At 25.6% G+C, this 21,427-nt stretch overlaps 5 protein-coding genes across 6 annotated transcripts in view; 2 read left to right on the top strand and 3 right to left on the bottom strand.

Annotated features, from left to right (window-relative positions):
• Positions 1-12: 12 nt before the first annotated feature.
• LOC124424472 (BUD13 homolog) lies at positions 13-2,894 on the bottom strand. Its single transcript, XM_046963567.1, has 5 exons — positions 2,706-2,894; positions 1,098-2,340; positions 867-1,021; positions 530-714; positions 13-384 (listed from the first exon to the last, which is right to left on the bottom strand). The coding sequence occupies exons 1-5, from the start codon at positions 2,807-2,809 to the stop codon at positions 212-214; spliced, it is 1,860 nt and encodes a 619-aa protein (XP_046819523.1). The 5' UTR covers positions 2,810-2,894; the 3' UTR covers positions 13-211.
• Positions 2,895-3,340: 446 nt separating this feature from the next.
• LOC124424474 (probable pterin-4-alpha-carbinolamine dehydratase) lies at positions 3,341-4,953 on the top strand. Of its 2 annotated transcripts, none has more exons than XM_046963569.1 (3): positions 3,341-3,500; positions 3,990-4,109; positions 4,186-4,953. In XM_046963569.1, exons 1-3 carry the CDS (start codon positions 3,375-3,377, stop codon positions 4,366-4,368), a joined length of 429 nt encoding a protein of 142 aa, XP_046819525.1. In that variant the 5' UTR covers positions 3,341-3,374; the 3' UTR covers positions 4,369-4,953. The 2 variants fall into 2 exon arrangements, with proteins under 2 accessions (XP_046819525.1, XP_046819526.1); XM_046963570.1 differs by having other exon boundaries at positions 3,349-3,500; positions 3,993-4,109.
• A 32-nt stretch (positions 4,954-4,985) lies between these two features.
• Positions 4,986-6,284, top strand: LOC124424473 (succinate dehydrogenase [ubiquinone] cytochrome b small subunit, mitochondrial). The gene is made up of 4 exons (XM_046963568.1): positions 4,986-5,204; positions 5,492-5,631; positions 5,713-5,903; positions 5,978-6,284. Exons 1-4 carry the CDS (start codon positions 5,150-5,152, stop codon positions 6,171-6,173), a joined length of 582 nt encoding a protein of 193 aa, XP_046819524.1. The 5' UTR covers positions 4,986-5,149; the 3' UTR covers positions 6,174-6,284.
• A 128-nt stretch (positions 6,285-6,412) lies between these two features.
• LOC124424470 (indole-3-acetaldehyde oxidase-like) lies at positions 6,413-19,139 on the bottom strand. The gene is made up of 25 exons (XM_046963563.1): positions 18,918-19,139; positions 14,792-14,841; positions 13,069-13,249; positions 12,813-12,944; positions 12,355-12,511; positions 12,048-12,252; positions 11,504-11,724; positions 11,299-11,401; positions 10,986-11,113; positions 10,783-10,905; positions 10,539-10,706; positions 10,093-10,374; positions 9,916-10,020; positions 9,460-9,673; positions 9,201-9,384; positions 8,631-8,927; positions 8,462-8,544; positions 8,197-8,390; positions 7,940-8,098; positions 7,724-7,852; positions 7,509-7,639; positions 7,158-7,407; positions 6,976-7,072; positions 6,720-6,827; positions 6,413-6,641 (listed from the first exon to the last, which is right to left on the bottom strand). The coding sequence occupies exons 1-25, from the start codon at positions 18,941-18,943 to the stop codon at positions 6,574-6,576; spliced, it is 3,795 nt and encodes a 1,264-aa protein (XP_046819519.1). The 5' UTR covers positions 18,944-19,139; the 3' UTR covers positions 6,413-6,573.
• Positions 19,140-19,315: 176 nt separating this feature from the next.
• The window catches only part of LOC124424471, a 15,423-nt gene continuing 13,311 nt past the window's right edge, over positions 19,316-21,427 (bottom strand). The window contains exon 7 of the transcript XR_006942321.1: positions 19,316-19,590. The gene's annotated coding sequence lies outside the window, so the exon portion shown is untranslated. The remainder of the gene's footprint in view (positions 19,591-21,427) is intronic.

A 21,427-nucleotide genomic window follows, 5' to 3' on the forward strand; every position in this document is an offset into this window, starting at 1 on the left:
TTGTTCATTTAATTAACTGTTCCTTTGAATTATGTTATATATCCTCAGAATGCATCGATACATAACTCGATATTAAAAAATTAATATACATTTTATTATCAATGCCAGAATTGGAATATTATCATCTGATATAATCTTAAAATTATAACAAAGAAAGTTCTTTTAAAAAAAAAAAAAAAAAAAAAAAAATCATAGAATATATATATATATATTACATATCAGCTGTACTCCATTTATATGCTTCCTCTTGCAATGCTGTTTTTGCATTTTGTGCTTCAAACCATTTCTTTTCGTATCCGTTGCTCCTATCGACTCCGTCCCAACGATGACCAGGTTTAATACCAAAACGATTAGGCGTAAAAGATCCTTGGTATCGTAGTTCATCTATTAAGATATTTACATTGTCTATTATTGTAACGAACTTTTATATTAATAGAGATTAATATTTAACAATTAATTCGTCTGGTTGTACAAAAAAAAAAAAAAAAAAAAGAAAAAAAAAAAGAAATAAAAACAGTATATAACTCACCAGGTTTTATTTTTCCTTCTTTTATTTTTTTCTTCCTAATATATTCCAACATCGGATCACCTTCTTTTTCTTGTTCCCTAAGTGCTTTGTCTAAATCAGCATCATCTGCGTATCTTGCCAATGGTTTGCTTATTTCATGAAGATAATTCTTTAATTTTTCTTCTTTATCTTCTACTTGTTTCAATCTAGAGACAAAAAAGAAAAAAAAAAAAGAAAGAAAAAGAAAAAAAAAAGAAAAAAAGAAAAAAATTGTTTTGAAAATATCTTTTTAATAAAATTATAATACAGACGCGCATGCATTATAATTTTATATAAGAATATAAAAAAATATTCTTACCCTTTACCCCATTTTTCATATTTTTCATTCAATTCTTCTTGACGCTTTTGTTTTTCACGTTCTATTGCCGCTTCAGCTTCTAAATTACGTCTCCTTCCAGTTTTAGAATCTCGTAAGATGGCCTTTTGACCAGCACCGGTGATTTCTTTGCTTAACTAAAGAAATATAATATATAATTATTATTTTATTGACACAAAAATCAATAAAATTATTAAATATCTTTAATAATACCTTATTAAACATTTCAGCTTCACGTTTTTTAAAAGCCTCTGATTCTTCGCGTAATGATTTTGCATCCTGCAAACCAGCGCTCTTACCGCTTAAAGTTTTCTTCATTTTTGTATCTTGTGTCGTATTTTCACTATTTGTCGACTCGTTTCTATCGTTTTGATCATCCCATTTTGTGTGATGTTTATAATGATTATCATGATCTTTCCATCTATTCTTTTTAATCTTTTCTGAAGAATGCCTTCCATGTTTTGATTGCCTAAGTGCTTGACTTTGATCACTATCATAATCCTTATATTTATGAGAAGAGCTTGAACCCTTTTTACTGTATTTTTTATGAGATTTAGATAAATCTCTAAATTGCTTACTTTTGGAATCATTATGCTGTCTTCTATCTTTTCTAGGAGGACTCAAATCCGAATCATCGTCCTTCCTACTTCTTCTAGGTGGACTCAAATCCAAATCATCGTCCTTCCTACTTTTTCTAGGTGGACTCAAATCCGAATCATCGTCCTTCCTACTTTTTCTACGTGGACTTAAATCCGAATCATCGTCCTTCCTACTTTTTCTAGGTGGACTCAAATCCGAATCATCGTTCTTCCTACTTTTTCTACGTAGACTCAAATCTGAATCATTGGCTTTCCTACTTTTTCTAGGTGGACTCAAATCCGAATCATCGTTCTTCCTACTTTTTCTACGTAAACTCAAATCTGAATCATTGCCTTTCCTATTTTTTCTAGGTGGGCTCAAATCCGAATCATCGTTCTTCTTACTTTTTCTAGGTGGACTCAAATCCGAATCATTGTCCTTTCTACTTTTCCTAGGTGGACTCAAATCCGAATCATAATCATGCTTAGTTTTTTTAGAATGTTTAATATCTGATCGATTATTCTTTTTATTTCTCCTCGATAAACTATCATCCGAATCTTCATTCGTTTTATTTTTCCTAATTGGACTCGAATCTGAATCATAGACTTTTTTACGTCTTCTAATTTCTCTTTCCTTTTTATTCGATACAACAGTATCATCCTGTTGTTCTCTCTCGCTACTTTTAAACCGCAATTCTCCATCCTCACTGTCGGCTATAATTTTCCACTTTTTCTTGTCAGAGAAATCAACCGGGCCACGTTCGTCAATTATTCCTGCTATTTGAGGTGCATCCTCTCCATTGATGAATATGTCAAATTCACCATCTTCTATTGGTCTGAGCTTCTTGAGGTCTATGTCATCATCTATGATTTTTACTCTGTAAAATACATCTGTCTGTTTGTAGAATTGAAAAAAAAAAAAAAAAAAAGAAAAATACACCATCTTTCGTATATATTATAGTTTAGAAAATTCATTATTTCAATATTTTCAAAAAAATTTTTTTTCCGTGCATCCGATACATTTCGATGTAAACGTGTATATGTTCGGTGTATATTATATAAAAACAATGAATTTTATTTTGAAACTATCAAATCATTCAATATATATATATATATATATATATATATATACGTTTCTAAATTCCAAGTCGTATGAGAAATAATTTATTTTATACCTAAAAAAACAAAGGCCTAATGTAGGAACCATTGAAATAGGTTATAAAGAATGCAAATTAATACTTACGTTTTTGGACCAACCTTGAGTTTCTTCTTCTTCTTTTTTTCTTTTCCATTTCCAGAAGATAAATATTTCTTTAAATATTCCTTTTGACTCATAGACTTATCCATGACAAATTAATTTTTACAAATTTAAAAACTCTTAAACTCAAATCTATCTACAACAATCTGTGATTACACGTAGTCATTGACTTTATGAACTACATATAAAATTTCTTCGCTAGGTTGTGTTGATTACAGCGACACTAGCGGGAAATAATTGAAACATTTCAAATAATGTTATATTTTATAATTAATACAATTAAATTATATACAATTAATGATTATGATTAATCAATTGATATCAATTATTACAAAATAATCTTTTTATTTGTTACAGAAAAAAAATTAATAACACAATAATAAAAAAACTTAACATCTCCTATATACATATATACATATATATTAAAAAAGGAAAAGAAAAAAAAAATATACAATAATAAACTTCGTAATTAATCTTCTTAATAAAATAATCTTATCGTTTATTTATGTATATATATATATATACATATTAATTATTAATAATATTTTAAATAAAAAATTTAAATTATACTATATTCCCGCTTTAAATGTCATTCGGTATCCCCTCTCTCAAAATTACAGCTTATAGAGAAATACATGTGGGTCCATAGCTAAAATGTTGCTAGCAATATTGACCAGAAGATTTATCAGTAGAAGGGGATTTGATCAGAGTAACGGTATATGTCACAACCTTGGTCAGATACAATTATCTACTCCTGTCAGCTCCAAGAAAAAAAAAATGGTGAGTTTATTCATTAAACAATATTTATTATATCCCAAATGAATAAAAAATAGAAAATAAATTATGCTGTAGACATTGTAGAATGAAATACTTGTTTATATCTTGCTTGAAGAAATCAATATGTTCAACCACTTGTTACATTCATCTTTTTTTTTTTTTTCTTTTTTTCTTTTTTATGCAGAAATTGTAAAATATCAACAATATTTATATGAAAGAACAATTTAAAGGAAGGTAATATATATTAAATCATTATGTTTCACTTTATGATAATAAGAAAAATAACATGAAATCAAAATAATAATATGTTAAAATTGATATTGATAATATATTATGATGAAATAAATTTGTCCTTTATCAATAATATAAATGCTTACCTATTTTTAATTATTAATCTAATATTATCTTATAAATTATATTTAATCAATTAAACTATATTTATTTAAATGTTTAAATTAAAAATATAAAACATTGTTGATACTATGATTTTAGAAGAAACTGACGCAAGAAGAAAGGGATCTACTTTTGAATCCTTTGTTAGAAAATGGATGGACTTTGAAAACAGAACGAGATGCCATTTATAAAGAATTTATATTTAAAAATTTCAATGAAGTAAATCAATATCCTTGTTAATTTCAAACAATTGTACAATTATTGTTTTTACTTTTATTTTCATATTTTTTGACAGGCTTTTGGATTTATGACACGGATAGCTCTACAATCGGAGAAAATGAATCATCATCCAGAATGGTTTAATGTTTATAATAAAGTAAACATGACTTTATCTACTCATGATGTTAATGGATTATCACAGAAAGATGTCGATTTAGCAACATTTGTTGAGAATGCTGCTAAGGGTTACAATAATTAATTTATTTTAAGATTGATGCCCTAATATAATCGTTGGATCAAGAAACAAACATAAATATATATATATATAGCAATTTTAATGATATTTTTAAAAGATTATCTCACATAAAAAAAAAAAAAAAAAAAAAAAACATGTTAAAATATTTTATTATTTTTTATTATGATTAAAATAATAAAGTTTGTTTATGCAGTTATCAAATAATTACAATTATTTCATGCGTTTAGATAATAAATTAAGAATTTGAAACTTTCAAATTATTCCAATGCTTTTCAAATTACATGCATATTTCGATTTTATAAAATGCACCAATCAACGAACACCTTTCAAAAAGAATCTAATGATAATTTTTTTTTTTTTTTTTCTTGAAACAAAATTTAAATATACTTGCTTAGAAAAATTGTATATAATTTTTATTGATTATATGTTACATTTTTATTATTATTATTCTGATTGGTATACAAAATCGAAATTAGATCTTTTCGATTATATAAACGAACTCTGTATATATGATTTTATCTAGTGACGTACGTATCATGTATTCACGTATACATCTCTAGAAAAGGAAATATACATATACCGTTATTACCTTGTGTTTCTAGTCACTTTTCTAAGTTGCTTTGAATCTACGCTTGTAAATTAAGATCTCTTCGGATTAAACATTTCTAAACTTAACCAAAATAGATAGTGACGGAAAATTAACAGATAATCTGTGTCATATACTATACATCGATTTTAATCATTTTAAAAAAAAAGATTAACATTATTTTACATTTCTAACAAAATGATTTTACAAAGAATAACAAATCTATGTGTTTTACGTAACATTAAACAATTCGGTAAGTTTTCATTTTGATATTCTCCTTGGATATTAAAATATAATTTAGATACAATTTCGTTTATGTAATCGTTATCATTTGTTTAACCTAACTAATTTTTTTCTTTTTTCTCTATGACGAATTGTTAAAATGCGATTATAAAAAATATTCGTAAATTTTTATAAAGTATTTTTAATGAATGGATTAATGTTAGATATTGCTATATTGTAATAATGTGTGATATTGATAGTAATTTTCTTTTTCTTTTTTTTTTTTAAATGGAAGTAAACATGATTTTTTTATTTCAGAATCTATTATAAAGCCTAGCTGTATGTTATCACAATATGGACAATTATCACAAACAACCAGATTTTCTTCCTCCCTTGCAAATTTGAATCTTAAGAATTCTAAACTAGTTAATCATGAAAATCATCAATTATTGACGAAGGTTACGCATCTTTAAGGCTTATTCTTTTAAAATAATATTAAAACTATAACTTAAAAATTGTTTTTCATTGTTTGCGAACAGTTACCTGTATCTCTAACCTTAAATGGAAATCAATCTCGCTTTGCTAGTACAGACGGCAATCATGTACGTTTATGGGTTATGGAAAAAATAATTTCTGCTGCGCTTCCAATTTTACTACCAGCTTCTTTGTTATTGGAAAATCAAGTTGTCGATGGAATACTAGCTATTCTTGTAGTAATGCATATGCATTGGTAGGTTATTTCTATTGGTCTATAGATGCAAATCTATTTTCTAAACAAATTAATCATTATATCTATGTAAATAGGGGTTTGGAAGCTTTGATTGTCGATTATGCAAGACCTATTATTATTGGAACATTACTTCCAAAGGTATTTCATGTATTATTGAATCTTTGTTCGATTGTAACACTCGCTGGACTTCTTGTACTAATTTATAATGGACCTGGTATTGGAAAATCTATCAAAGATGCATGGAGTATCGGTAAAAACAAAGAAACTTAAATATTTAGAATGGAACAGTCCATAAATGAAATAATTTATTGCAAAAAGTTAGGTATGCCGTAGTTACCCTCTTTCTAAATTGTACAGAAATAAAGTATTTATTGCCTTACACACCAGTAAGAAATCTTTATTTATTAAATGATTAATATACTATAACATAAAATTTTAATTAAAATCAGCAATAGGCCAAAGTAATATATTTATTCACTATTGTTTTGTACAAAATGCTATTGAATATATAATGTTAAAAACTTTATTGTTTCACTTTAATATTACAGCTTATTGTATACAAATGTAAAAATTATTATCTATATATATATTTCTCTATTACCTATATATACTCTCTATATTTAAAAATATTATTATTTTATTCCTATTTTTTGTTGCCGTTATATTGAATTTACAGCGTCATTTCTTGCTTATTAGTTAGACTCGTGAGGAGAATTTTTTCTGTAGTAATAGGACCATCTAAAACATTTTAAATATGATTATACATACATTTCAAATAACTAATTGAAATCAATTCTTAATATAAATGATTTCTACCTAATTGGTACCAGCCAGATTTTCCAGATTCTAATCTTGCAGCATTTAAAGCTTGCCGAATAGCAAGAGGAATTACATAAGCCATACATAATGGAGGTTCGCCAGTTGCTATAATATCATTTTTTTATAATAAGTTATGGAGTTACGAATTATTATTATTATTATTATTATTATTATTATTATTATTATTATTATTATTATTGTTATTATTGTTATTATTATTATTATTGCTACTATTATTGCCATATGTATTTACCTTTAGAACGTAATACACCTAATCGATTCGGTGTATTCCTTCTAAATGAAACTCTGAAGTCAACTGGAATGTCTTTAGCTCCAGGAGGTTTGTAATTCTAAATAAAAATAGAAACATAAACATTATTGATATATAAAATTAGATGTTTTCTCAGTTACACTTTAAATTCGGTATAAATATACCCAAGTTCTATAATTCGTTAATGCGCCAGTTTTAGGATCATAAATCAATTCTTCAGAAGTCCAATATCCCATTCCCATGACAAAACCACCTTCGACTTGACCCAAGTCAATTTCAGGATTAAGACTGATACCAGTATCTTCTATAATATCAACTCTTTGTACAAGATGTTGTCCTGTAAGTATATCAATCTCAACCTCTGCAATGGTTGTACCATAAATTTTATAAGGTGTCACATCTTTTGCTGTAAACCTAAGAAAAATATAAATATAGAATTATTGTCTTTTCTTAGATATAAAAAATAAGTTTTTCCAAAGAAATAAAACAAAAAAAGAAAGTCATTTTTCGTTTACATGTAACGAGCACACAAATCAACGTCCTTCAAATATGCTGCCATAACTAATTCCTGCCAAGTTGGATTGTTTAATTCTTTCTTGATAGGTTCTAATCTTAACAAGAGTTCTTTGCAGGCCATCATGGTTGCCTAAGATCGATAAAATTTAACAATCTCCAATCGTATTATTTGCATAGGAAAAAAAAAAAAAGAAAAAGAAAAAGTAAAACTTACGTAAGCACAAGACTCGCTAGTAATACTACCACCTGTGACGGAATTATTAGGTGCAGTAAAATTATCACTGGGTCTCACTTTAACAAGATCTAGATCTATACCAAGAATATATGCTGCTACTTGAGAGATCTAACGATTAAAAAGAAGAAAATTAAATTCTTTAATTTAATTCGTTATATCATAGCATTATTTTTGTTTTAATATTAACATTGTTACCTTCGTGTGAATACCCTGTCCACATTCAGTTCCACCATGGGAAATAGAAACAGTTCCATCGCGTGAATAAATGGTAACCATAGCATTGAATTGTCCCCAATACATGAGAGGATATTTCATTGGTATCAAAGATATTCCTTTTTTTTTCCAACGATTTTCCTATATGATATGTAAAATAAAAAAAAAAAAAAAATCCACATTTACGGAACGATCTATACATATGTTATTAATTAGATCTCAAAGTATTCGTATCTTACATTATTAAACATCTCGATCGCTCTCTTTCTCGAATCATAATCAGCAGATTTCTTCAAATCTTGTATTAATGGTTCCAACACACTTTTATCCTCTGCGTTCATATTTATCAATCTGACTTCTACAGGATCTTTATTTAATTCTGTAGCTATATGTTCCATTATGTTTTCTATCATGCTGATACCTTCCGTAGATCCTGTTAAAAAGAGAATATTTGTTAAAAAAATCATAATATTATAAAAAAATTGTTCAAGGATTCAATCATACCCGGTGCTCTACAATAAGTATTGGATGGGAGATCCGTTTTAACTTCAAAACCATCACAGGACCATCGTTTATCTTCGTAACAGCTGTGTATTCAATTATTAGAAAATTATTAATTCTTTGTTTATACTTAAAATTATTAATATAATATAATATATATATATATATATACCTTCCCATATGATGTAATACAACAGGTGCATGCATCTCATTAAAAGAATAGCCGGCATTACCCCAATGTTTCGAATTCAAATATTGTATACGTCCATTATTGTTCACACCAACCTCGTATTCCTGTTTGGTGGAATATCTCTTGCCAACACTTATCATATTACTTTCAATCGACATAATGAATCTCGCTGGTCGATTAAGTTTATGACATGCAAGAGCACACGCACAGGCTACTTGAGCCGATCGTGAAATTTTTGCTCCGTATGCACCACCCAAACGTCTAACATTGACGTTTATGCTGAGAGAAAAGAAAAATATTACGAATATATTATTTTATATATTTTGTCTATTATTTATGGCCAATTTAAAACATTTTATACGTACAAATTATAACTACTTTGATCGTTCAATAATATTTTTTTTTATATTGTTCTTATAAATTTATGAATTACATGTGATCAATGAAAGACAATTTTTCATTGATTGATGCCAATTTACGATTAACAATAAAAATTACGATTATCGAGTGAGAATATAAGAGCCTAATGATGTAAATATTTAATTCTCATACCTATTATTTTTAATTCCAAGACATTCAGCAATTGAAACTTGAATAAGATCCATCCATTGGCTTGCTGGATAAACATCTATCCCATCCTCAGTTGGAATGCAAACGCAAGATTGAGTTTCCATGGTATAATGATATTGGAAACCACAAGAGAATGTACCTTTGATAACATGTTTCGTATTTTTACCTATAAATAATATTATTAAAATTAGTTTATCTCCTATGATACTTGTTAAAAATATAAATTAATTAGTTTAATTACCTTTATCTGTCGCAGTATTATGTGCAGTTTGTAAGAACCTGTTTTTATTATTATCAGCTAAAGCGTCGTCGATGGTCAATATTGGTTTTGTTTTCAATGCATCGATATATGTTACTTTTACTTTCTTTACAGCTTCATTTGCAATAGTATTAGTCGTTGCAACTATTATGCCAACTGGTTGTCCAGCGTATAATATTGTACTATCTGCAAATAGCTAAGGACAATAATTTTCTTATTAATTAAATTGATTATTTAATTATTATGGCAAGTGATTATGAAAATAGAATGATATATATATATATATTAATTATAATAATAAAAATATATATTGTTATTTTACATTTAATATATTACAAAGAAGAGAGAGAGAGAGAAAGAGAAAAAATATTTGTTGACTATAATGTAAAAAATAACAACTCAATTATGTCAAAGGATTGATCAAATAATTTATCTTACCATTTCATCTTCATTGAGCATCATCAGATTACTAGAACCTGGAATGAATATATTCTTTCCAGGAATATCTTTTGCTGTAAAGAAAGCCACCACTCCTTTCATTTTCTGAAAATATTTTATTATAGCAATTTAATAATTTAATTATCTTCAATGATTTATCCTTCAATGATAACATACCAAAGCTTCCGAGGCATCAATATTTTCGATTTTACCATTGGCCACTTCAGTGACAACGAAAGCACAAAATACTTCATCCTTCAAAGGCATTATATCATTTACGTATTGTCCCTCTCCTGAGGTTTGATAAATGGCTTCCCTTTTTGCAATAGGTTTGTTCAATGGCCATATATTTTTATCAGTATCGAAATCATGTTTAGCCGATGATAATTCACGTTCTAAAATTGTTCCACCACTTCGAAGCTTTGGATCGATCTTCTCCGGTCTTATATTCAATATAAACTATAAAAATAAAAAATTTTAATTTTTATAAGTAATTCATAATAAAAAAAAAAAAAAAAAAAATAGAGGATCTTTAGTATAGTCAATTAATTAATAGTAAATGTCGATTAATGGCAATAAATTATTTGAGTTATTAAATCACCTTTTATATAATTAAATGATACCTTGTAAAGTAATCCTTCGGCCAAAGTTTTCCTAAATTCTGGCGAATAATCGGGCAAAACGTGATCTGGATTTAATTCTTTATCCAATATATCAATAGCCGACTTGACGACGTTCTTATCGAATACGGATTTGTTAAAAAAAAAATCTTGAGTATTTTTTGCATGCATCTAGAAGAATAAAATTATCGTAATTATACATTATTGATTAAAAACATTCACGTTTGATATCATCGAAATTACTAACAAAATTTCCTTTAATTCCACCGATTATGATATTAGGCTTTTCCATAACTTTTCCTGTTCCATCCAATTTAAATAAGAAACCAGCGTTAATGTGTGCATGTGCGTTTTGAGCTCTTGGCATGATCTAAATCAGATATAATAATTAAATTTTGAAATAATTTCTAATGCGTTATAAAGATTATTAAATTTTTATATATAAATTACCTTGTAAGATCTAAATTCGTAGGAACTGTCGAGATTTGGAAGGATAACACTGTATATAATTTTGTGTTTCATATCACTTTCAAGAAATTCTAACAAGGTCATATCAATCTTATTTCCAGGACTTTCGACTGTTATTTACAAAATAATAATTCTATCATTAATCATTTAATTATTAATTACGATTCATATGTAATTGGATTTTCATTGATATTAATATAAATTATAATTTGAAAAATTTATTGGAATAAAATTATACTTAATTATAAACAAAAAAATATTCTATTTATTTATTGTTATATATTTATTAACTCACGTATGTGTATACGTGCACCAGCAGTTTGAAGCATGAGGAACAAGTCTGATGGAAATTCATGGTGTTTGTGTTTGATCATGAGATTACCAGCGATGGTACCGATCTGAAAATAGGTGTTTTTTTCTTTTTTCCTTATTCGATCGTTCAATTTATTTTACATTTATTTTCTGACACAAATGTGTCGCCCTTTTTAACGATTACTCACATTACGGACTGGCACACTTGCGATTAGATCGATATGATGAGCCAAATGACGTAAATATTCGAAGCCCTTATCCTTCGAATATTTTTCAAAAGTATTCATTGCCAGTGTAAGGGACACATTGCTCCCAAGTGTCAAAGAATGTTCAGTTTTTTCTATACGACGCAAATCGTGAATATCGTTTATGTCAATATAAATATCTGGTTTTTCAATTCGATAAACACCTGTAATATTGAATTGTTTATTTAAATAAGCCGATAGATTTATTTATTTATTTTTTTTTTTTTCGATACACCTGTATCATTGAATTGAACGAATTAAATAAGCAGGTGGAGATTTGATAAAAAGAAAAGAAAAAAACAAAAAAACAAAAAAAAAAAATACAAAAAAGATTTATTTCTTTTATTCACTTTACTTTTTTCTTTTTTTATGAAAAGATATCTTTCATTCATTTTTTCTTTTTTCTTTTTTTTTTCCCCCCCATGAAAAATACTTTTCATTCATTTTTTTATCTTTCACAAATTTTAAGTTAATTCATAAAATGTACCATGAGCAGTATTTCCACCGTTCAGTATATAAGTAGAATTTGGATATTTTTGAAATGTCGAGAAGAGATGGTCCACCGAAAGTACTTTGTAAAAATTTGCATCCTCCAATTTCATTGATACGGGCGTTGACGATTCTAGACCACAAGTTGATCCATTTAAGCAAGGCAAGCCATTTTTTGGACACTTCTTTATTTTATAAGCTTCCTGAAGAGCACAATAAAAAAAAAGTTTATATATATAAGAGAATATACATTTAGAATTTATTTACAAATAAATGATTTATATACGAATAGAAATTGTTTTTACTTCGATATCTTGAATGGCCTTCACTAATTTGGGTGGTGCATCAGAAGCAAAAGATTTGAATGCATCTAAAATTGGTCTGTAACCTGTGCATCGACAAATATTACTGCCAAATGAATTCTCGATTTCCTTCATTGTTCGTTTCTTATCCTTCAAAAGACTACAAATTTATAATTAATTTAAATTAATAACAAAAAAAAAAATATAAATATATATACGTATATTAATTAAAATAATTTTATTAAGAAGAAAGAAATTGTTATATACTACTTTATATTTAATATAATATATATAAAGATTGATCAATTAAAAATTGATTATTTCTAATGATTTAAAAAATTCACTATAATATAATTTCTTTTTTTTTTAACTATAATATAGTCAAGGACAAAATTTTACTCTTTTATACGCATTCATTAATTATTAATTATTATTATTATTTATAAAATTGTCGTGCTGACCTGTAGAGATTCATGACCATGCCAGATGAACAATATCCACATTGTGATCCATTCATGTCTGCTAAGACTGCTTGCATGGAATGATATCCCTTCATTCTATTTCCTATACCTTCGATGGTTTCAATTATCCATCTGTGAATAAAAAAAAAAAAAAAACAGAAAAAGAAAAAATGAAAGAAGAAAAAAATGAATAAAATATATTAATAAATCTGATATTCAGTCAGAACGTTATTAATAATTAAAAATGAGAACGTACCCGTTACAGATAAAAATAGGTACAAGACAAGAATTCACTGCCATGGTTTGCCCTTTTACTGTTGCAGCAACGATACAAGCACCACAACCACCCTCAAGGCACATCGCTTTTGTACCTCGTAATTTCGCATGATCACGAATGAAAACGTTTAGAGATGTATTTGCCGGAACATCCTCTGATACTAAAATAATAATGATAATAATAATAATAATAATAATAATAATAATAATAATAATAATAATAATAATAATAATAATAATATATTTCATTTTATTTTGTATTATTTTTATATTAGCTCATCTATTATTATTTGATTAAATTCTTTAATTTATATTTAATTAAATATTATTAAATGTTATTAAATATTTAATATATATTTAATTTTATGAAAATATTTAATCAAACATTTTAAATAGGCTTTATTTCTTTATTTTATTTTGTTTTATTTATTTATGTATTTATTTTTATTTTTATTATTATTATTATTTTTTTTTTTTTTTTTTTTTTTTTTTTTTTTAATAGAACTTTCTTCTTTACTTTATAATTATTTACAACGGTAATTGTAATACGATATTTTTATTTGTTAATAGTTAAGTAATATTAATCTTCATTTGATCAAATAATAAGTTTTATTAGGATTTTATAAGGTTTTTTATTATTTTTTTTTTTTTTTTTTTTTTTTTTTTTTTTTTTTTTTTAATAATACTTTTTATTCTTTTATTTTACGATAAAACTTTCAAAAGAATTTATAATCTCTTTATTTAACAGATTAAAAGAGTGAAGAGATACAGACGAGTGGAAGTTCGAGCAAATGGTACTACTCAAGTGTAATGAATGAGGGTCAAGGGGTGCCAAATTATCTAGAAAAAGGGTTGACGGAAGGCAGAAAGAGATAGAGAGAGAGAGAGAGAGAGAGAGAGAGAGAGAGAGAGAGAAAGAAAGAGAGAGAGAGTAGATGGAAAAGAATCTCAAGGTATAGGCTAGGGTGCGAGATAAAGGAGAGGAGATAATGGAAGGGACTTGGAGATAAGATTATACAGAATTTGTGGAAAGGAAAAGGGATCATGGAAGCGTATATGAGAAAGGTTTAGAAAGATGGTAAAAGGAGAAGAAAAATTAGTATAATTTAATTATATTAAATCTATTCACTTAACTTAAAGTTTAATTTGATATATATGCAATAATATGGAAGAACAAGTATTTTTACTTTAAAGGGATTAACAATAAGAACGTACATACATATTATAAATGGATAATAATTTAAGTGGAGAATAATTTTTTTTAATTTATAATGACTCTTCAATAAAGTTTATAACATTTACTTGAATAATTGTCAAGCAATATTTATTTTATTTAATAAAGTAAGAAGAGATGGAACGTTCTTTGTTTTTTTTCTCTTTTTCTTTTTTCCTTTATAAAAATAATTTCGTAGAAGACAACTTGTTGTTGTTGTTGTTGTTGTTGTTGTTGATTTTTTTTTTCCTTTTTTTACGTTTCAACAGAAAAGTTAGAAAATATGATTGTCATTAAATATATCATCTCTCATTGTCAATCGAATTTTTAGAAGTTTTAAAATTATTCGAATTATTATCTATTTCTTTAATAAAATTATCATGTTTTATAACGGGTTTTTATTTTCTTTCAATCTGTAAATTCGAATTTGTTTTTCTTTTTTTTTTCAATTATTCGATAGCGCACATGTAATTAATAAAATAATTCTTACTTGTATATGGTGTACCATTGATCATCAAGTCGACAGTAGATTTGGTATCCCTTAAAATACAGAAACATGTCCATTATTCATTAAATTCATATTTTTTTTTTAATTAACAAAATGTAAGAATATAATCAAATATAGAAAAGGAAAAGGACATGTATAATGTTTTTACATAAAGAAGCTCAATCATTGAAACATTTTCGTCGACTAAAATTTTATTAGGAAAATTTTCAATTTTTTGAAATTTATTTTTCTTGCTTTTATCAGTCAAAAAAAAACTATCGGACATAAAGTAACTTTTTATTTTGTATGTGAAGAACGTCCTCGAATTTGCAATAAAAGAAAATAGAACTATTAAGATATAACTTTTGAATATTTATCTGTTTTTCTTTTTTTTTTTTTTATGTTAATAAAAAACAAATATGTTATAACAATATTTTAACGTACTATTATCAATATATGCATATTGAAAAGCTTATTTTTTAGATAATTATGTAAATAAAACATATTTATTTTTATCTATTAATACCGAAAAAAAAAAAAAAATAAAGAAGAAAATGTAAAAGAAAGAAAAAGAAAACAAATGAAAATCTATTTTATACTTATACTTTTTATAAAAATATTGTTTTCTATCGAAGATATGATGACTTTACTCATTTGTTGACACACAAATACACACACACACACACACACATATATATATTGCACATAGTTGCACAACTTTCATTTCCGGTGTGTAATATTCTCAATACGTACAATCTGCTTGGCAATATTCAATTATTATTGCACTATCATTTTTCAAATGAATAACACATATATACGTATGTATGTACATATAAATATATCATAAGTGTGAACAATAAGTGAAAGAGATGAAGATAATAAATAATTTTTCAATTAGAGCTTCTATTTTTCATTTACTTTTTTTTCTTCTTCATTTTATCTACTTCGTTCTATCATATCATCTGTCTTACTCATTAACGATTTTGTATTAACGTTAATATATTAAAGCGAATAATATTAAACGTTATTTAAAAAAAAAATATTATACATATTATACATATTAATTAGAACGGTTCTCTAGTAGTTTTTAAAAACGTTTCTCTAATCAATATTTTTCTAATCACTTTTCTACAGTTAAATCTTATTTTATTTTATTCTATTCGATCATATTACTTCTTTTTCTATTATAAATTAAATATAATGATTGCTTATATATCAATATAATTATGCTACGTTAAGTATAATTTACTGAAATATTTATAAATTGCAATTAAATTTGCAGCCACGTAAAGTGAGATGAAAATAAAAAAAAATAAAAAAAAATAAAAAAATAAAAAAGAATTTAGACATCAAAGTTATATAATATTATAGAGGGTTAATATGACGAAACGAGCTCGTTAAACGAACATACGTTATATGTGTATCTATATATACATATATATATATATATATACATATGTATATATGTGTATCATAATCATGACAACAACCCTTCGTGCTTTATTTAGCGTATCCATATTGAAACGCTTATGTAGAATCAATTAGGAATATAGGTCATTAGTTATTAGTCGTATGTGCCTCTAATCTGAATTTAAAATGAACAATCGAAGTAAAACTGTTACATGTAACTAGTGATCTTATTATATGTCAATATAAAATTGTTTATGTAACTAGTAATCTTATTATACATACATATAACAATGGAGATTTTTGTAGCAGAAACTCTTCTTTCTGCTACAAAATATAAAACGTAAATCATTAAATTATTACGTAAATCATAGATCATCGTGGAACGATGAAATCATATAATAACGACATAATAACAACGTTCGTTTTAAGAAAGGATTCTTACGTCCGTTGATTGAAATCATTCTTGCTGTTTCATCTATTATTGTTTCTTTTCTTCTTTTTTTTTCTCTCTCTCTTTTTTTTTTTTTTTTTTTTTTTTTTAACACTTGACGTCGTCATTCAATCATTACATATGAATAATTAAATTTATTTAATTAATATTGTTTATAATTTGTCAAAAGTATTCTTCGTCTTCTCTTTTTTTGTTTTTTCTTTTCTTTTTTTTTCTCTTTTTCTTTTTTCTTCGCAAAACTACAATATCAGACAGAGACATTGAAATTAAATTTTATTATTATGCATTAGTAGCAGTTGTTATAACGAAACAGATACGTAACGACATAAGACGGAGTATTAAAATGAAAATTATAATATCAGTGATTTTATACTTACGACGAAGGCTCATTTAACGAATCTTTAATTCAGTACTTGTAAATCCATTCGTTGAATAATGACTTATCTTTTTTTAAGTATAACTAAGTATGAAGTCTACATTGATTATCCAGATGCTTAATCATTAGTCAATAACAAATGTTACTCTTCATAAAAACTTCATTAAGCATTTTTTTTTTTTTTTTAACAAACAACAAGGTAAATTACTAAAGATATTATGAAGTTGAAGTTAAAATAGAAAAAAATTTTTCCATTGACGTTTTAATTATATTAACACATATATATATATTACGTTTACATAACTTTGAAGTTACATGTAATACGCGTATCAATAGTTCTTTCATTATATAGTGATTTATTTATAATCGAAAGTTAATGTAAATAAAATTTAAGTTTCAACTTGTCGAGTAATTTTATTTCATTTTATTTTATTTTATTGTATTTTGTAATCTTCTTTGTTTATTTTTTTTTCTTTTTCTTTTTTTTCTTTTTTTTGTTTTGCTTAAATTAAGTTCACGAAGAACGGTGAGAACATTCTGGACATTGTATATATATGTGTGTGTACATGTGAGAAAAATGCATTCATGCAATTAAATTGAGTTCATCTTGTCGACATAATCTTACCCATTGCACATAGAACAATAGCTGTGAATTTCATCTACGTACATATGTACATTTTTATTGTACATAACTATCGTATATATCAACACTTCAAACCAGCTGTTTTCTATTAAAGAGAAAATTCCATCTCGAAATATTTTATTTGGGATATAGGCTATACCATTCACTATGGTGCTGTTTTTTCTTATCTTTTTTTTCTAATTTTTTTTTTATTCTTTTATTTTTTTTTTTTTTTTTCTTTCTTTTTTAATTCTACGTCAATAGTTTCCGAGAAAATGCATTTTGAAATTGAAAGTAAACAAAATTACATTTTATTTTATTTTCTTTAATGTTCAAAATGAATATAGACGACCTTTATGCAGTATTAATTTCTTTGTTCAGCGTTACGTCAAACATTCTGCAATACATTCAGCGTAATTCAATTACTGAGTAGGCTTGGTAACAAAATAATATGAACAATAATATTTGTGTGTGCGATGCATGCATGTGTATGTGTATATGTGCCTGTACGTGTGTGTATATACTAGAAAAAGAGTTCATTTGTATCTTAAAAATTTTTTTCTAATACCAATCAAAAAAAAAAAAAGAAAAGAAAAAGAATTATATGACTGCGTGAATAATCAGACATTTTTTTTATAAATAATTCGTCAATTAATTATTTTTTCAATACTACGACAGCTTAATATACTTTTATTCAGAATGACACGAGGAATCAATTTATACAAAAAAAAAAAAAAAAAAAAAAAAAAAAAAGACAAATCACATAGCTTTGACGCTAAAAATGTTTACATGCATGGGTGAATGAATGTACGTATATATGTAAATAATAACATGATCATCCTTCAGCATATAAAACACTTTCTGGAATAGTACAAATAAGAGCAAAATGATTTGAAAGGGAGAGAGAGTGAGAATTACAAAAATACTTGGCCTTAAGTTACTTTCACGTTTGTACTCATTTTAAAACGAAATAAGAAGTTTTACTTGAGGTCACATTTTTCCTGTAGAAATCTATACTATTATGTAACCGATATATATATATATATATAAAATTATATAGAAAATTATTTTAAATAAATTAATAAAAAGTAAAATTCTTTCCATTTTTATCAAAATAATAATAAATTTCAATTATCAAATATTAATTACTGTAAATTTTCTTAAAAGAAAAAAAGAAAAAAAAAAAATTATATAAATAACTATATATATATATATATATATATATATATATATATATATATATATATATATATATATATTATATACATACCCGCATATATCAGCTGTTGGTGCCATAGTTATCTCGAACTTGATAAAAAACGAGAAACGAATATAAACTTTTCAATAACAAAACGTTTTTCTTTTTTCTAAATTATAAAAATTATTCGTATAGAAATAACAAGATATCTTCGTTGTATTTATCACCGTTTGAAACTTCTTAAATAGTTAATTTTAACTTTTTAGATTCCATTCATCCAACTAAACTGACGGAAAGATTGTAACTGTCTCTGATAACCGGAAAGTATTACTCTTATGATACTCTGTCGTCCCCCACTATTCTCCATAAGATCATTACTTACTTTGAATGGCACACTATATATATATATATATATATATGTAAAACAATTGTTTCCAAGTTATATAGCACGTTATAATGATTATTAGCAAATGAAAAAAAAAAAAGAAAGAAAAAAGAAACAAAGTTTGACATGAAAGGCCGAAAAAAAGATTTTTCAAACGCCAATTAAGAAGTTATATCACATTCATCCATCATCCATTTTAAATTCGTTGTCATCATAGGTTATTGCATAGATCTCTTAACTATATTAAGTGTTATATCATACTTATCTTCCAATTGATAGTCATGTTATAGTCATGTTAAATATGACAAGAAGAACATTTTAAGATCGTATTTGCGAAATGTTACGACATAAAGTGGTCATCTGAAAAAATAAGTTTGTTATAAATTTCATGAGATAATTATATTAAATAAATATATGTATATATACATACATACATACATACATATCAGAGCAATTTGAAAAATTCGCTTTTTTCGACTCTACTTTTCTGCTTTTTACTTTAAGAATAACAATTATACGTTAAAAAAAAAAAAAGATTACAAACAAAATAAAATAAAAAAAGGAAAATTAAAAATTTTTCTAATTACTCTTTTATATATTTGTGTATATATATATATATGTATTTTATGTATATATATATATATACACATACATATCTTTTTCAGATATATTTCTTTAGACTTTTATTTCGGAAACTTTTAATCTCTTTATTACAGATTCTCTTTAACGTGCGTCCCTCTTTGGCGTTCATTTTTAAAGCTCATTTTTTGGACATACATATCTCGATAAACAACAAAGGTAAAACAATAAATTTCTACCATTTTTCGTTTCTTGTTTTCTTTCTTTTTTCTTATTTCTGTTCTCTTTTTTTTTTTTTTTTTTCTTTATAGTTTTCTTCTCTTCCTTTTGAAAGAGAAAGAAATTCTAGAGTAAGTGTAATGTGTAGTGTGTGTAACCAAATTTCTCGAAAGAACATCTTTGGTTTTTTTCAAAAATTTCCTTCGTACAATTAAGTCGGATGATTTTTTGTGTCGTTGATATTAAAAAAACAAAATAAGAAAAAAAAGAGAAAAGGAAAAAAGAGAAGAGGAAAAGAAAGAAAGACAGAAAGAAAAAGATGAAGAAGAAATGAAAGAAAAGAAATCACTGTAATTCCCGAACGACGAGTTCTCTGATCTTCGAGCATTTTCTAATAATAAAATTAAAAATAAAAATAAAAAAGTATACATATGTATATGTATATATATATATATATATTTTTTTTTTTTAATTACAGAAAAATTAATTAATAACTCTCCGTTAAACGTTTTTATCGATTTATTCGTTCGTCCATTTTTTTTATATTTTCTTTTTTTCTTTTTATTTTCATTTTTCATTTCAAAGAAAAACGTGAAAATTAATAGATCGATAATAGCTCGAAGATAAAATACACGTCGACATTTATTTCTTTTCTATACTTTTTTAATGACACACTCTCTATCTCTCTCTATCTCTATCTCTATCTCTATCCCTCTTAATACAAAGATATAAACATGAAAAAAATAAATGATAATGATTGAAAGAGCTGGTGAACGGTTTTCGATCATTGGGCAAGATTTCGATGGAAGGCACGATGGCATATAAGATGGTATCAAGCAATAATAATCATTTTTTCTCCCCATTAATGAAATCGATATTCAATCGAATTCGTTATCGCGATATCGCGACATTTTTCACAATTCTCATTCAATTTATTATTATTATCACTATTACTATTATTATTGTTATTATTATTATTATTATTATTATTATTATTATTATTATTATTATTATTATTATTATTATTACTATTATTATTATTATTAATATCATTTTATTGTTTTATCGTCCTTTTTTTTGCTTTCTTTGTTTTTTCTTTTCTCCCCTCTTTTTTTTTTTCTTTATTTTTCCTCCTTTTCTTTTTTTCTTTTCTTTCTTTTTTTTTTTTTTTTTTTTTTTTTTAACAACAATGATCGATAAATCCGTATCAGCGACAATATATCATCGTCCGTTTAAATCAACATAAAACACTAAATAAACTTAAAGGAAAATAATTATCATACATAACGAAGTAAAAGGTGTGTGTGTGTGTGTGTGTGTGGATATGAGTGTATATGGTGTATGTGTGTGCGGACGTATATGCGTTCGTATAAAATCAAGGTAACTCGTTTCATCGATC

This window comes from Vespa crabro, chromosome 5, assembly GCF_910589235.1.
Source record: "Vespa crabro chromosome 5, iyVesCrab1.2, whole genome shotgun sequence".
Lineage (NCBI taxonomy): Eukaryota > Metazoa > Arthropoda > Insecta > Hymenoptera > Vespidae > Vespa > Vespa crabro.

What these genes read in the sequence shown, in the direction of transcription:
- LOC124424473 (XM_046963568.1), top strand. Translation starts at nt 5,150, where the DNA reads ATGATTTTACAAAGAATAACAAATCTATGTGTTTTACGTAACATTAAA. An exon ending in ATCATCAATTATTGACGAAG is followed by an intron (nt 5,632 to 5,712) that starts GTTACGCATCTT and finishes GTTTGCGAACAG; the next exon opens with TTACCTGTATCTCTAACCTT. An exon ending in GTAGTAATGCATATGCATTG is followed by an intron (nt 5,904 to 5,977) that starts GTAGGTTATTTC and finishes CTATGTAAATAG; the next exon opens with GGGTTTGGAAGCTTTGATTG.
- LOC124424470 (XM_046963563.1), bottom strand. Translation starts at nt 18,943, where the DNA reads ATGGCACCAACAGCTGATATATGCGG. An exon ending in ATGGTCATGAATCTCTACAG is followed by an intron (nt 12,512 to 12,812) that starts GTCAGCACGACA and finishes ATAAATTTGTAG; the next exon opens with TCTTTTGAAGGATAAGAAAC. An exon ending in CTTGGAATTAAAAATAATAG is followed by an intron (nt 8,928 to 9,200) that starts GTATGAGAATTA and finishes CTTTTCTCTCAG; the next exon opens with CATAAACGTCAATGTTAGAC.
- LOC124424474 (XM_046963569.1), top strand. Translation starts at nt 3,375, where the DNA reads ATGTTGCTAGCAATATTGACCAGAAGATTTATCAGTAGAAGGGGATTT. An exon ending in GCTCCAAGAAAAAAAAAATG is followed by an intron (nt 3,501 to 3,989) that starts GTGAGTTTATTC and finishes CTATGATTTTAG; the next exon opens with AAGAAACTGACGCAAGAAGA. An exon ending in TATTTAAAAATTTCAATGAA is followed by an intron (nt 4,110 to 4,185) that starts GTAAATCAATAT and finishes ATTTTTTGACAG; the next exon opens with GCTTTTGGATTTATGACACG.
- LOC124424472 (XM_046963567.1), bottom strand. Translation starts at nt 2,809, where the DNA reads ATGGATAAGTCTATGAGTCAAAAGGAATATTTAAAGAAATATTTATCT. An exon ending in CTCAAGGTTGGTCCAAAAAC is followed by an intron (nt 2,341 to 2,705) that starts GTAAGTATTAAT and finishes TGTATTTTACAG; the next exon opens with AGTAAAAATCATAGATGATG. An exon ending in AGAAGGAAAAATAAAACCTG is followed by an intron (nt 385 to 529) that starts GTGAGTTATATA and finishes ATATCTTAATAG; the next exon opens with ATGAACTACGATACCAAGGA.